At 35.1% G+C, this 16,387-nt stretch overlaps 1 protein-coding gene across 1 annotated transcript in view; it reads left to right on the top strand.

Moving 5' to 3' along the window:
- NETO1 (neuropilin and tolloid like 1) overlaps positions 1-14,123 on the top strand; it is a 63,695-nt gene extending 49,572 nt beyond the window's left edge. The window contains exons 8-11 of the mRNA XM_086894008.1: positions 8,193-8,306; positions 10,573-11,131; positions 12,270-12,344; positions 13,605-14,123. Coding sequence (XP_086750134.1) covers positions 8,193-8,306; positions 10,573-11,131; positions 12,270-12,330 — 734 coding nt within the window. The 3' untranslated portion in view covers positions 12,331-12,344; positions 13,605-14,123. The remainder of the gene's footprint in view (positions 1-8,192; positions 8,307-10,572; positions 11,132-12,269; positions 12,345-13,604) is intronic.
- Positions 14,124-16,387: the final 2,264 nt, after the last annotated feature.

Raw genomic sequence — 16,387 nt, 5'->3', positions numbered from 1 at the left:
TGATATTTCATTGTCAGCATTAACTATTCCAATTGTCATTGTGGGGTTTGACTCCTTATATCCTTACATTTTTAATCTTTAAGATATCTTCTAAGCATAATAATATTTTCATTACACTAGATTTTAAATATCCTATAAATTAATATATGAATCAGTAAAAGGTAAACAAAAATCTGGTATAATCAAAAGGTGTCTGCTCATCTGGTAAGAAGCCCTGAAAAATGAGTCTCTGTTTTCTCACCCCCTGACTAACTGTTCAGTTAATTTTCCATGATTGAAGAGCAATCTCCAGCCTGATTAATGACAGACATGCTACACCTACAGCTTCTTCAAAGAGCTGCTCCTCAGCAGACACACCTACTCTTTAGCCTAAAAGCAGATTTGTAGAACCAGGGCATATGGGATAAGAGAAAAAGCCTCTGTATGTACAGCACACAGGATATTCTCACTTCTGACTGCTCTTTGGTAGCGCGGCTTCCTTCTGTGCCCATAACCCTGCACCAGAAACCCCAGACCAGAAAAATGTCATTCCTTCTCTTCTTGTCCCTTTGAGCTCTGTTTTTAGAGCCCTGTCACATGCAATCTTCCTAAAGGAGCACAACTTCTATTATTTTTATTTTTATGAACAAAACCCATATTTGGACAGAAGTCTAAGGCCATGCTTAGAAGAGTAGTGTGCAGTTTGATCAAGTAACGGCACTCAAGTCCTTGTTTACAGACTTGAAGAGGATCACCCGGCATGGGCAGCTCTTTAATGGGGAAAAGGGACTGCAGGTATGCAGTGCTAGGGACTGGTTTTTTTGTGGTGAAGCTAAGGGAAGTACTGAAAAAGGGAACAGAAAGGTGTTTAGTGCAACCTGTGATGAGGCAGTTTCTCTTTGCAAGGACTTGGCAATGTAAACAGATTGCAGCTTTGCTGGTTTTGCTCTCTGCTTCCACACTAATATTTTAAAAAGAAACCGTTGGTATTCCCTCCTTACTGGTGAGCAATCATCTGTGATTTTCCTCCCTTCTGTGCTATTTGCAGCTATCTCTGGTGAAAAACCCTCACTGGCTAAGCATCCCAGTGACTCTCTGACCCTGAACAAAATAATTGTTTGTGGTGCCCAGAGGGTATTAACTAAACACAGGCTAGAGCTCTGGGCAAAGGCTCCTGACCAGCCATTCTCTGGGGAGTTTGTATTTAAAAAAAAATAAAAAAAAATAAGAAATAAATAAGGAAAAAAAAAAAAAGAAAAAGAAAAGAAAAAGAAAAGAAACCACATAGAGGTGTTTTTGAAAGACTAGATTATTGATCTGTATATGGTATTAACTATCCATAAAAGTTACATTTATCTTGCACAGAGCTGTCCAAAGGTGACTGAGAAAGTGACGTATTAAGTGAAGGTGACAGTATTAAGCCCATCTCATTTTCAGGTTTCTAATAGCTGTATTTTAACAAGCCTTTTTTTTCATTAGTGGAAAATCATATACTTGTAGTGCACAGTACTATAACAGTTTTAAGAATCCTATAATTTTTATAAAGCAAGTGAAAATGTCTCTCAATAAATATTTTTCCTTGAAGGCACTGATAGAAAACTTCTTCCTCTGTGTCAATGATGATTCAAGGAACATCTGAAGAATTTAAATTTTCCTTCTCTTGTGGAGGAAAGAAAGCCTTATTTTTCATTAAAGAACAATGGTAAAATCCAAATGATCTGTACTTAAAGAATTAGTGTGCAGAGCATGATGCAATGAGCTATCTTGAGAAGAGGAGGAGTAGGTGTGAAATGTCTAACGACTTCACTGTAAAATGTTTCTCACATCTAACCATTGTTAAGATTTCAGAATTTTCCCATTCACCCTTAGGAGGAAGCAAGACCTTTCAAAAATGTTATTACAAGAAAAGAAGGGGAGAAAGGAGGGAGAGAGCTAGGCCTAAAAATAACAAATAGGGTAGGACATTTGTCTAAGATTATCCCATCCTGGCCTGAAATCACTGCCTTGAAACAGGCTCAAAGGGTAAATCCACACGGTTCAAAGAAGTACAGCATAGGCACCCAGACTGGCTTGCTCAAAGCTAGTTCACACCCTTGAAGCAGAGGAGTTGCACTGACTGTGGATGGTGCTGAGAAATAGTGAGAAATACACTGGGGAAAGCACTGCACTGAAGTGGAACAGCCAGGCTGCATACCAGTTCCATAACAGATCTGCTTTTAGCTCCATCTTGTAAAAATATTTTGGCCTGCCCATGACTGCAATTTATATCTGGAGTATCCTGCAAAGCCCAACAAAATGATGCTTAATGCACAGAGATAATGTATTTTGTTACTTATGTAATAACATCATAATGGTATAATAATCAATAATAACATGGAATATGTAATTTCTATACTGCTTTACAAATTCTGTAGTTTTATAGTATAAATTGGAATGCCATTCTTGTGACTATTTTATTGCCTGAGTGAAACCAGTATAACTTTTTCAAAATATAAATTATGACTGCCTTTATTTCTTGTTGTTTTGTAAGGATGGCATATGGAAGAACTATTAATACACTTTATGTTTCTCTCCTTTAGGGCTATTCAGGTATAATTTTTTTTTTTTTGTTAATAAATTAAAAGGAGTAGATTATGTACACATGCATTTCTAAAACCTTTCTATAGTAAGAAAATATAGACAAATACATTGGCATAATTTTTAAGAATTTTGAAAGCAGTAACCTTCAAATACCAAACAGAAGCCTTTTTCAATATTGTGATAGAAATGCTATGGAAAGATTAATAATATAAAAATCTCCTAATTTTTACTAGAAACAGAACACATTTACATTCTTGATAACAGCAAGATGTTTTAAACATAAGTTTCCTACACCTGAAAAAGACTGGGATATCATGTCTATTCCTGTTAACTCATATATCTACTAGGATGAGAGCACCATCTTGTGTTCAGTGTAAAGAGCTGTTGCAAAGCAGGAGATGTTGCATTATAATGAATTAAAGAACTATAACATTTGTTTATATTTTAAGATACAAGGTATTCTCACACATAGCATTCACAGTCACAAAAATTAAATATCATCATTAAAAATAATTTAGAATGAAAATGTTTGGTATTTTTAATATTATATATATGATTTTACAAAAACATTTTTATAGAAAATAGTTATTGCTTCATTTGCAAACTCGAAAAAGAACCTTTAATAAAATTATTCTTTAATTAGTGATTTAATTTAGAATATAGTATTTTCGTACTGTAAAGAACAAAGAATTGATTAGAGACTTTATTAAAATATATCAGGTTGAATTATATGTGTAGTTCTAATTTGCTCAGTTGTGTAAGATTCATTATGAATTGTTCATCGTGCTGAATATGCTGTCTCTCTTACTTCTAGGCCAGTACCTTGGTAACTGACTTAAGGCAGTTTTGTTTCACAGGAGAAATAATGTAATTGTTTGTTCCCAGCTGCTACTTTTAATGTAACTATAAAGTCAGGGTTTTCTCAGAGAGCCACAGAAGGGATGGAAAGGACTCCAGGATATGGTCTACTCCAATGCTTTTGCTCTAAGCAAGGTCAGCCACAGCAGGTGGCTCAGGGCTCTGCCCAGTTGAGTTTTGAGCATTTTCAGCTATGGAGATGTCACAACCTCTCTTTGTAAACCAGTTCTTGCACGGTGTTTGACCATCCTCAAAGAAAGTTAGTTCTTGCATTTAAAGGGAATTTCCTGTATTACCTTTAGTGCTCATTGCTTCCTCTCTTGTCACTGGGCATTGCTGAGAAGAGCCTGGCTCTGTCTTCTTTGCTCCCTCCCAGTGAGTAAAGAGCCTGCTCAAAACAGTCCCAGCTTTCTCAGCCTCTCCTCACACCTCCAATATCTCAAGCCTTTAAAAGCCTTCAGGGCCTCTTGCTGGGCTCACTGCAGTGTGTCTGTGTCCCTTTTGTGCTGCAGAGCCCAGAACTCAACGCTGCAGATGTGGTCTCACCAGCGTTAAATAGAGGGGGAGGATCATATCTCTCAGCCTGCTGACAATCCAGTTTTTAATGCAGCCAAGGACAGTGGTGACCTTCTTTGCCACAAGGGCACATTGGTGGTTCAAGGTGATTTTCAAGGTGACCTTCTTGCATACCAGAACCTTTTCTTCAAGCTTGCTTTCTAGTCAGTCACATATAGTCCAGCATGAACTGCTGCATGAAATTACTCATCTCAAGGCACAGGACTTTGCATTTTCTTTTGTTGACCTGCTTGAAGATCCTGTTTGCCCAACCCACTGAGAATCAGTGAGAATCAGAAGAACTTCTCAGAGATAGTCAAAAGTGGCTTCACAACAATGTGAGTCACCCACTGGGGGACATCACATCAGGACTCAGGAGGTCATGTCAGTACAGTTGATTAAATATTCCCTAACCTCAGCTCCTTCCACTCAGAGAAGTGATATTTCTGCTAGGATCATGCTGCCTTACTGCCACCACTTATATGTGTCCTTTCTATGTTAGGGCTTAGTCAGGAGTTCGTTGTCTATCCATGCAGAATAACTGATACCTTCACTTGATTTTTGGTCTTTACAGATAGAAAACTGCTGAGCTTGGAGGAGGTGATCTTACAGAATCAACCAACTCTCCCTGAACCTGTATCTGCCCAGGACCACCTCCCATAGCATTTGTCCACCCAGACCTCTCAACAGTGAATTTTTGCTTTTCTGAGGCCCAGAATTATGACTGTGCTTTTTGGTTTATTCCTTTTTTTGCAGTATCCTGAACTCCATCATCTCATGCTCCTGGCATCCACCTTCCCAAATGATTCTTATTTATAAAGTATGAAGCACAGCAGAGCTGCTCTCATCAGCTCCTTGATTACCTGTGTCAGGAAGTTATCAGTGCACTCTGGAAACTTCTTGGCTTGCTTGTACCCTGCTGTGTTGCCCTCCACAGATATCAGGTGGTTCAAATCCCCATAAGGACCAGGGCCTATGATCATGAAGCTACTTCCAGCTGCCTGAATAAGATTTCATTGACTGTTTGTTCCTGATCTGGTATTCCAGACACAAAGCACAATATTGGTAGTTTTCCACTGGGCTTTCCATTAATCATGAGTAAAAAGTCTCTTGGCTCCTCATGTGGGTGAGCTTTCTGCATGCCTGCTCTTCTCTCATATAAAGGGTATTTATATATTGATGTGGAGGACCATGGAGTGATAGACTGTGGATTCTGGTGTGTGGAGGTGTTTGCACTGCTTTATCTAGCTGAAGTTAATGATAGCAGTAGTTTCCTTTTGTGAAAATATCCACAAGCTTTCTGTCACACACTACTAGATTCCACAGTTGGCCTGGTTCTGTAACAGCTTTAGGACTGCATCAGGACCAGATCCATCTTGCTGTGAAAGAATCTGGTTTACCACCAGTTCATTTATCTTTTTGTTATTACTAGAATGTCCTTGATGTAGCACCCTAAGACCCCTTTGTAGTGCCTTTTTATGGGCAAGAAAGCAAGTTCCTCCAACAGGACTGACAAGTTTTCAAATTCCCTTGGTGCTTTCATCCATTCCAAACAAATACTTTAATTAGAGTGGAGAAAATATATTGACTTCTTGTCCAGCTTAATCACTCCAGGTTCATGGGACCACAGAGAGGGCTTGAATATTTTAATTTTACAAACATGAACAAGAGGGGGTTGTTTGTCATTAGTTTTCTGAACCTTATATTTGGGTTTCTCTCATGATAAGTTTGCTGTACTGTTTCTGGAATTGCTTTGCTTCAGTATTCATCTTGTTTTGACATCTATTCACTTATCATTTTTTTCCTCCACCATTCAACAGCACAATTTAAGAAAACTTAAATTTTCATTCTTTTTTCTTCCTTTCTCTTGCCCTTTGTTTCCAGATGTCCCTGTCACCTTATTGCATAATTATCCCTTCTTCTTAAACCTGAAAAAAAGGTATTTTTTTAATTGCTTTTTATTTTTCTCTCATCTATGAAGCATTTCCTAACATTTTTTAATTTGATAGAAAATCTCACTATTTCTTTTAGTGCAGAATAAAATAAGAAACTGGCATTGGTTTTCCCTGTAGGGTTCTCTTTCTTCCTCTTCCTTTCACTTCCTTCCTTTAGTTCTCCTTTTTTACTTACCACCACCATACTTCTGAATTCAGACAGCACTCTGTCCTTCCCACTTCATTTTTAAGATACTTCATTCCACTCTGAATGTTTTTTGGTGTTTTGGTCATTTTCTTTTCTTTGTGGCTTTAATAGTATAACCTATTCTAATCCTGAAAACGTTTGTTTGTTGGCTTTTGTTTTTAATATTTCCCCTTTGTTTCCATGTCACTCCTTGAACTTTCTCCATTTGATATTTGGGTCATTTTTGTTTGTTTGTTTGAAAATACACTTTGTATTTTGAATTGGTGGCTCCTTAGATTTTAGGTTTCTCACAGGTTTTCTTTTTTGCTCAGAGTAGGCAGTGAGACTGTTTCTGCATGTGGGAAACAACGCAAAAGATCCTCACCTTTCCTGGAAACAGGCATTGCATCTAGAGTGTGAAAGGATGATTATGTCTCTGATGTGTTACCTACGTGATGTGTTACATCATGATGTGGCACAGTATCCACCAGGCTCAGACTTCACTGTCCTCAAATGACAGCAAAGATAGATAAGGACTGTCCCTAAATATCCTCCATTTCTAGTATGCACATGTGGCTTCTGATCTGTCCAGCATAAAGTAGAATCCTTTCTGTAACAAACTTAAAATGGGACCAGGCTCACTGCACCTCAGGAGATGTTATACCAGATTTAAAAACAAAAACTGAGCAGTGGACAGGCTGGTTGATATCTTCTGGCTAAGAGACACAGAATATGTATAGTGCTATATCTGAGTGAGTGGTTGCATACTTGGGGTGTGCACTTTGATTTTGATGGCATTTGCTATTTGCTTAACGCACCATAACTACTTCAAATAAGCCAGTTATGGATATCTTAACTTGAGCACTTATTGGTAAGTGGATTTCTTGATATGATATATGGAGTCATTAAGTTCTACAATATAAATCCCTTGTGCTGTCCTCTGTTTGCAAACCACTGGACCATTCTCTTTACTATGCATTTATGTTGTCATAGGAACAGCTTCTAAAGTTGCAGAGGAGAACAGTTTCCACGAAGTATCAAACTCAAAGTATCAGTAATATGAGCATCATAACTGCTTTCTGATTAGTTAAGGGTTTAAGTTTTTGTTTTGTGTTTTTAATAAACTGTCCCTTAAACATAATTATAATAATGTTTTTTGATTGCTTGAAATAAAAAAAAAATACATAAGCAGTTAATTTGACAATTTAACACTGACAAAGTTTGTAGCTCTTCTAAATTACGGAAGGTTTTCTCGTTTGAAGAAGAGATATGAGGAATATTTATTATATTGTACACTTTTGTAGCAGTAACTTCACAGCCCCAACTCCTAATGATCTTCCAGTGCTTCTGTAAACACCACAGTTCAGCAGCATCTTCAGTATTTTCCAAAGGCTTTCAGGTGTTTTCTTCAGAGTAATAATATATAGCCATCAGTAAAACCATTTTCCTATAGCTTTAATCTGCATTATTCCTCTAGACCACAGGCTTCAGGGACACTGAAGACTGTTGTTCTTTATCTTCATACTTGTAATCAAAAGTGTGCTTCTTAGCTGTTGCCTTTTTTATGACTAAAACATTTTTAGAATAATTTAATTTTCTCTGTGCAGAAATGTTCAGACACCATTGATATGTGCCATAAGTACATATCTTCCTTGAGCCACATAAGTTATCTTATAAAATTGAGATTTCAACTAAAACTTTAAAAGACATTATTTACCATACATTGGATCAGTCTGGGATACAGTTAACTATTTCATAGCAGCCTATAGGATGATATGTTTTGGCTTTGTGGTTAAACTGTTGGTAACACATTGGTGACTTTCCAGCAATGTCTGGAAGACAACCCACTACACCCATGAAAGTCATGCTAGGGGAAGGTTCAGTCATCTTAGGTGAAACTAAGAACCTCTTGCCACAGAATAACAGTCTGTGACTTGAGTGCTCTCCATGTTGCATGTCAAATATTTAATGTGCTCAAGGGATGTGTGTTGTATAGCTTTGTCCTATTATAGAATACATGTCCGCTCCTAGATGTGTTTGTAGAGGAGAGCTGAATGATTTACTAATTTAATATCATTTATCATTTCTCTCATTTACAGCCCCCTGTGAAGCCAACACATTCTTTTGCCACAGTAATATGTGTATAAATAATACACTGGTCTGCAATGGGCTCCAGAACTGTGTGTATCCCTGGGATGAAAACCACTGCAAAGGTAACATTTAGAATTGAAAAAGTTGTCATTTACACCGCATGAGATACAGCATATTATCCTCAGTTTCTTGCTAAGTATGTGTCAAATGGGTGAAGGCTCAAGAAGGGTAATTTGGGATAAGCATACATTAAGCAACAGAAAAAAACGAAGGAAGGTAAAAAATTACCAGTGCATTTTATTTTCAGTGTTTTCATTTTTTTTTCTCTGGTACTGCATTGGTTATATCCTGCTGTCTGTTTATGTGCTTCTTCTGATCAATAGGTCTCTGTTTTCCGTACAATCTAAAGCATAATTAAAGGTAATATTTTGGTTCCTTTGCCATAGCCACCTTTCTAGTGGAGTAACTTATGAGTAGCTTTTAGTGTCTTTTAGCTGCATGCTATGCCCATAATAGACCAGGCAGTCTTAAAAAGGAAGGTGGAATTAACACTATAATAAAGCAACGAAATCTTCCTATAATCAAGTGAAATTGAAGTACAAGGAACAAGTACAGGAAATCAGATGTAATATTTATTTCACAGGCAGGGAGTCATGTTCCTACCCATGTGCTGAAAATGGTATCTAAATATTTCTGTGGTTCCGTTAAAAACCAAAGAAACCAGCTCCAAAACAGGATCTGTGTTGTCTTCAGGGAAAAGAGCTTAACTAACTTACACTGCAGGCTTGGGAGACAGTTCGCTTCTCTCTTGCATTCCCGTTTCCCCCTTACTGCAGATTTGTTCCTGAAAACATGGGATATGCCAAATTTAGGAACCAATCAAGAGAAGAATTCAGGATGAAGTGGATTAGCAGTCAGCCCATAAGTCTACTGAAGCCTGACAAGCAGTGCAATAGTGTAAAACACAAATGAAAGCATACTTCAAAAGAACATAGCTAAACTATGGCATAGCATAACATTCTTCAAAGAAACTAAACAGACAATTGGGAAATGATTATTCACTCTCGAGTTCTTCACAACAGAGGAAAGCAGAAAACCTTCACCACTCTTCAATTTCCAGAATGATTTTCATCTTTCGTTCGTCAAGTATCTTTTATCAGGTCTTGTGCATTTATCCTCTCTTGTTTTTCAGACTACAAAAAGGAGGTTTGCTGATTCCAGCAAAAACGTTGTTTGCTGCAGTGTTGCTTTTTCTAATTCTGCTTTTTCTCCAGAGTCTGTGTCAGTCAGTTAGAGAAACACTGACTGAATAATCTACAAGGTTAAACAGTGAACTATTGAAGACTTAAGTTTTGGTATCTAGGAGATTATGATGAGATTAATGTTACTGTTTTGTTGCCAATAACTTTCATTTCAAAGGCTTTTTGTTAATTCCTTTTATATGTTTTAGGTTGCCAGGAAAAATTACACTAAACTGGGTGTTGAAATTTAGCCACAGTTGTCTTGCTATGCCTAAGAGAGACTGATGCAAACACTTTCAACTTGAATTTCTACAAGGCTCAGTCACCATCTCGTCTGCAGCCTTGTGAAAGCAAATCATGGAGAAAGATGCACAAGAGGAGGGGGAAACTGGTTTTATTTCATTATTTTACTGTGTTTTTCTGCTTTATTCACAATGCAGAATTTGCTGATTAACTCCTTAGAGGCTTCTGAGTAAAGGGTAGTAGATGTGATCACTTTTGAATTTTTATGGCTGTTTAGAAGTTTTTGTAATTAATAGGAAAAAAATGGAAATAACTTGCAAAATTTGGGGTTTTTTTTTCCTTTCTGAAGTCTAAATTTGAATACCTTTTCTATTTTGTCCTGATTTAGCTTTTTCATTTAATGCTGTCAAAATTCCCACTCAGCTCACAAATATTGGACCTTAAATCCTGTAAAATCTTGTTCTTTCATAGGACCTAGTGTCCTAGCTGCATATATTAACTGGAAGAGAGAGAAAATAATGAAGAGAACATCTGTAAAATTCTTGGGGGCTTTAACAGCCACGTGGAGTTTGGAGGTGACACTGAAGCCATCTGCTTGTTATGGTGGTTGCTTTTTATAAAAAATTTAAATAATTCTTTCATTTAATTAAGCTTGCAATATAACCTGAATAAATAAGTTTCCAAGTGAATAGTCACACAAAGGCTTTGTGTGCTGCTTATTTGGTTTTCACAAATACTTGATTTCTTCTCCTTTTCTTTGGTGAGATGGATTAAGTGAACTCAGACTAGGCTCAGCTTTGCATTAATCTGTGAACCCATCATAGCTGTTCTTACTCTTGGACTGCAATTAATCCTGTGCTTTTTTTTTTTTGTTTTTTTTTTTGTTTTTTTCCCTGTCACATAGAAAAAAGAAAAGCAAACCTATTGGACCAACTTACCAATACCAGTGGGACTATAATTGGGGTGACTTCTTGCATTGTGATCATCCTCATTGTTATCTCTATTATAGTACAGATCAAGCAGCCTCGTAAAAAATTTGTCCAAAGGAAAACAGACTTTGATCAAACAGTGTTCCAGGAGGTGTTTGAGCCTCCTCATTATGAGTTATGCACCCTTAGAGGGACAGGGACTACAGCTGACCTTGCTGATGTTGCAGATGACTTTGAAAATTATCATAAACTGCGGAGATCCTCTTCAAAATGCATTCATGACCATCACTGTGGATCACAAGTGTCTAGTATTAAGGGCAGCCGTAGTAACCTCAGCACAAGAGATGCTTCTGTCTTGACAGAAATACAACCCCAGCCTGTAAAACCACTTGTTCAGCCCATGAACAGGAGAAATATCCTTGTCATGAAGCATAGCTACTCACAAGATGCTGCAGATGCGTGCGAGATAGACGAAATTGAAGAGGTGCCAACCACAAGTCACAGGCTTTCCAGACATGATAAAGCTGTTCAGCGGTCAGTATCAATAGATTTTTGATGAAGACTATTGTGTAAGGACTTGGTTGCCCAAACATATTCACTCTTTGTTCAGTAAAGACATATTTTCTTTCTTCTACATTTATTTTTTAAATTTCTGTTTCCTGATAGCACATGCCATTATATTACCTCTCTTTCTGTCTTTCTCATCTCTTCTCCTCTTTCCTGAAGGATCCCGTATCTCCATTTTACCTTTCTACTTTCCTTCTTTCTTTTTCTTTTACTGTTTTACATATACCCACATGCATACACACAGCAGAGAACAGCTACAATTTCTAAAAACCAAAGAAGATTGTGTGAATTTAGTTTTTGGAACAGCCACATACATGTGGTTCCCTTGTAACTGAGGTGGCCTTGAATATCATCCATTGTTGGTCTAACCATCTCTAAATAAATTCATCAATGAGTAAAAGACACATATATCCATTTTGATATGCTGCACAAGAATGAGGAACACAGTCCTGGGGTAATGAAACCCCTTTCCTCATGGAACCTCATCACCTTTTATATAATGAATGACAGTATTTCTGAAACTTTACTGTATCTGTTCCATTATTGATCACAGAATTTTGGTTTGTCAAATAAACATAGATAAACAGATTAGAACGTGAGACAACATAGTGTACTATATATTTACATATAAGAATGAAATTAAAGGGAATCTTTCTAATCAATAAAAAAAGCAAAATCAAGCATTTTTTAATAAAAAACCTATTTTATTCTGTATATGCACTTTGAATCATTGTAAGTATGAATGTTTAATAATTTATGGGTAAAAGAAAAAGAAAACCAAAAAATTTATGAACAATTTATTTGAAAAAGGCCACATAACCCTTCTTAAATATATTTGTGTTTTCCTTTGCATGCGTTATTTATGCATTTCTTGTTAGTGTTTACATGCCCTCCATATTTCCTTTGCACATTAAGGCATTTCTTTCTCTTAAAACAACAAAAAAGCTATTTGGTTATTTTAATTCAATTGCATGTCTATGTAAATTACTTCATGAATATCAATCAGATTATCAAAATGTACTGTTTATTACGTATCTATATGCATATATTTCTTTTTTTCTATGCAAACACTATTATTTTGAATGAAATAGACATAACATTCCAGGTTCTGCCTCATTGGGTCTCTAAGCAAACATGAGTCTGAGTACAACACAACTAGGGTCTAAGAGAAAAACCTGAGGTAAGTAAACATACCTGTACAGCAGTTGAACCATCTGTTGCTTTCCATTTATTTGTTATACTGCTAAAATGCGTATTAGGTCTCAAATTGTTTGTCACCTTGTATGGAGTTGGGTTTGAATGTTCAAAAAACTGAAAGTCAAATGACCACTTTAGCACTGCAAACTAAGTAAAATCTGCTAATTCCTTATTCTTGACAGAATTACAGTCAGTCCCTTGCAAAAAAAAAAAAAAATCTTCATTCCAACTGCATTATAAAATCATGTGCTTTGCATGGCTCTTGCATTTCATTTATTTATTTCTTAATTATTATATGTGGAAATAAAAGTTAGAGCCCCAGCATGTGAAACAGAATGTAAAACTTGCCAATTTAATTTAGGTCAGGAAGATGTGGAACTATGTGTTTTCAGTTCATTTTTTTCATCTAATCTTGTGAAGTGTTGGGGGAAAAATTTAAATTTAGAGGTTCTGTATCACTAAAGTTAATGTTTTCAAATTAAACTTACTTTTTGGAGTATTTTGCATGGCTTTTCATTTTGCATAATTTTTATCAGCAGTTAATGAACATAATCTCAGATATTTATAATAGAGTTATAGATAGCTGCTAGTCTGTCAGTTTATATATGTGTATATATACACATATATATGTGTTTATATACACACTATATATATGTATATATATAGATATGTGTATATTCATTTTACTGTGTATACATGTATAAAGAAATTTTACAGTGAAATAATCTATTAATGGTTTTATTGCCTGTAGATAATTTAAGTAAATATTCTTCTGCAATTTTTCCTCAGAGAGTATTTTAAATTAGTTTTGATTTTAGACAACTATTCATGCAGTCATGCAAACACTGAATGGAAAAATCTAATGAACCATCTCAGCTCTCTAAAAGAGAGAGTAGATAATTTTCCAATTTAATTTAATTGCCTTTATGTGAACTTAAGAAGTCTAGACATATCTTACCTCCTTAACAAGATATTCCCATTGCACAAGAATATATTTCTTTTGTAATTTGGTTTCTGGCCACAAAGTGCTCCTTAGTTATTAAATATATTTGGAGATTTGCTGAAAACTTGAGGAAGAAATTAGTTCCTGAGACTGTCCTTTTATTTATTTATTTATTTTTAACGTCATAGTTTTCTTTAAGTTGATCTGTTTTATGTCTGTTATTTATTTGTATGTTGTGTGATATGTGGAAGAAGATTTACATTGAACTTTTGTTATATGTACGTTGTTTTCGTTATATAGACTGCTTGAGAATAGTACGCTCCTGGGTGATTTTGAACATGCTACAATGAAATGTGAAACTATCGTCCTTGGAAACACCAGCTAGAGGTTTTATGGACTCTGACCAGCTATTCTCTTACCATGAAAAAATTCAGCAGTGTTGAGTAAAATTACTAGAAGGCAATAAGACTTTGGTTATTATGCTTATCAGTCATTTCTCTTTTTCTTTTTCTCTCTTCTTTTTGTTGCAAGTAAAATTCCCAATTTCAGGAACAATTTATTGAAATCAGGTATTTAGCCATTCATAATCACTTCAATAGAAATGTTTGTTGGATAAGCATCTAGCAATATGACTGAATTTGACATTGAGAAATTAATCTGCATGTATGTTACTGAATATTTGAGTTGGCAAAAATCCCTTTATTAGATACATTGTAAAAAGCATGCATTCACAGTTATTGCTGTTACTGTTCCATTTCTGTGTCATATGCTTGCTACTTGTAACTTTTATATAAAAATACATAAAAAAATGTATAATAATTTCGTACCTTGAGTTTAATGCAATGTTTTCTTTTACCTAATTTACCAATCCTGTGTAATTCAGATTAAGCTCAAAACATAGTTTTCTAGGAACTTGAAACACAGATATAGCAAAGAATCAACTGTCTCTCATCCCTCAAATACTGAACAGAATACATTAAGTTTTCTAAGATTTAAATTATTTCATAATAGGTTGATCGCCTAATTTAAGTTAAAAGGTTTGTGATAATCTACATATTCTGTTCCGTACTCTTAGCTAATTTATTTCCATGGCACTTATTAGGAAGTTTGCTTCCGTAAGGTAGAGCAGAAGATTTTCATCAGTTACGCAAATCTTATGGTTGGGTTCCAACTTCAGAAATACAGACGTAATTCAGACATAATTCCAATTCAGACATAAACGGTTCCCTTATGCAAAATAAATCTATATTTGTAATTCAAGCTGTAAGTAATAGTAACCAACACCAAAATCAAATTTGAGAGGTTATGGTGTTAAGGAATTATTATAAGTTGAACAGCCACTATTATGTAAAGTCAAAACATGCCTCATCTAAGAACTCAATAACTATGCATAAAATCATAGTTTCATTGCCTATTTAAAGTGTATCTTCCAAACTATCTTCCAAAACAAAACTTAGCTCCTTCTGAAACATCTTGCCTCATTCATGGTTGTTAGGTTTTTTTGCATAAAAATATTGCTAGATTTATTGGAAAAAGTGTAAAGAATTTCATCTATCTTCCTAAACTAAAAGTATATGGGAAAAAAGAAAACTGAAAAGACTGACATAAAAAATAAGATGATCTATATGAGCTATTTAAATATATAGTATATAATTTGCGTAATTAGAAATACAGAAATTCTGATTTCTACAGCTGTGACTTAATAGTGGCATGAGAAGAAGGGTTTCAGGTATTTGTCTACTTTTATATTTGCAATGTATTTTACAACTATTTTTTTTTTAGCTTGAATAATTTGTTTGTTTCCACATATTAGCTGCAAAAACAGTCCTTTGTCCTCTGTAGTCATTGGGAGTCATTGAGTCATCCCTCAGTTACATTGGTTTGCAGCATGCACTAATAGTTCATTTCCAGATCAGTAGCTCTTCACAAGTTCATAGGATTTATCACTGTTTTTTTTTCCTTAACCTTTCCAAGTCCTAGCTCATCATCCTTTTTTTTAAGTACATTATGTTAACATATTTGCCACATCCATGTTTAAAATGGATGCACCCATGCATCCATTATAAAATAAAGGAAGAACTAAAGACTTGCTAAAAAAATGCATATACATGCAGACACTTGTATGTATATTTATAAATATTTACTACTGGAGGTAGTGTATAAATAAATATATACAAAGAAATCTAAATATTAATTTAGCTTTGAATTAATTATATTGTTCTCATGGAAAAATGCTGAATTTGGTTTTTTAAAGTTGCTGTATATTTATATTTAAGTGCCTAAACCCCACTGTAACACAGAGTTTGTCTAGTCCCTCCTAGACAAGTAAACAATAAAATTAATTTCAAGATTTTTCCAGTGAAGTTTTAAGTGAAAGAACTGAACTGGAGAAGACATGGATATTAAAAATTACATGCAATGGCATGTGCATCCTTGCTTTCTTTTAAAAATATATAATTGTGCCACAGAAAAAGGAGGGGGAAACATAAAATGCTGTGTAAACAGAACAATTCAAGCAAAGTGAGAATGGTAATACTTGATGCTAGAAACTACTTTGGAAGCCTATTGTCTAATAGCTAGGTATACCCTTAAACTAAGAATATTGTAAGTAAAAAATACATGTATAATGGGGTAGCAGGGTCAAATTATATCTATTAAAAATATAAACAAAACTGAAATCAAACACAGAAATAATAATTAAAATATTTAATTGTATTTAAAACTAAGTAATTAAATTCTTTGTATAGTCAGTGTGAATAATAGCCTAGTCCACTATACCACAAACAGTAAAGATAATACTTACTTCATATCAGACAATAGTAGGATATCTTAATGTGATCTATGAAACTCAAAATATTAAAAAGTGCTGTTGCTGGAAGCAAACAGTTTTCCTTACTTATTAATATTTTTCATTTTTATGAATCCAGAAGGTTGTTTAAAACCAGAAGGAAGTTCAAACAAGTTTTCAATTCTATGGAAAGAAAATTTGGACTAAATTAACACAGCTGTATGCATTAATATTGCATGACAATAAATCACTGCAGGTTAGCTGAGCTCCTAGTCCTAGCTTCACGCATTTTACC

The sequence above is a fragment of the Cyanistes caeruleus genome, chromosome 1, assembly GCF_971803275.1.
Source record: "Cyanistes caeruleus chromosome 1, bCyaCae1.hap1.1, whole genome shotgun sequence".
Classification (NCBI taxonomy): Eukaryota; Metazoa; Chordata; class Aves; order Passeriformes; family Paridae; genus Cyanistes; species Cyanistes caeruleus.
This window is presented reverse-complemented; position numbering and strand designations above follow the sequence as displayed.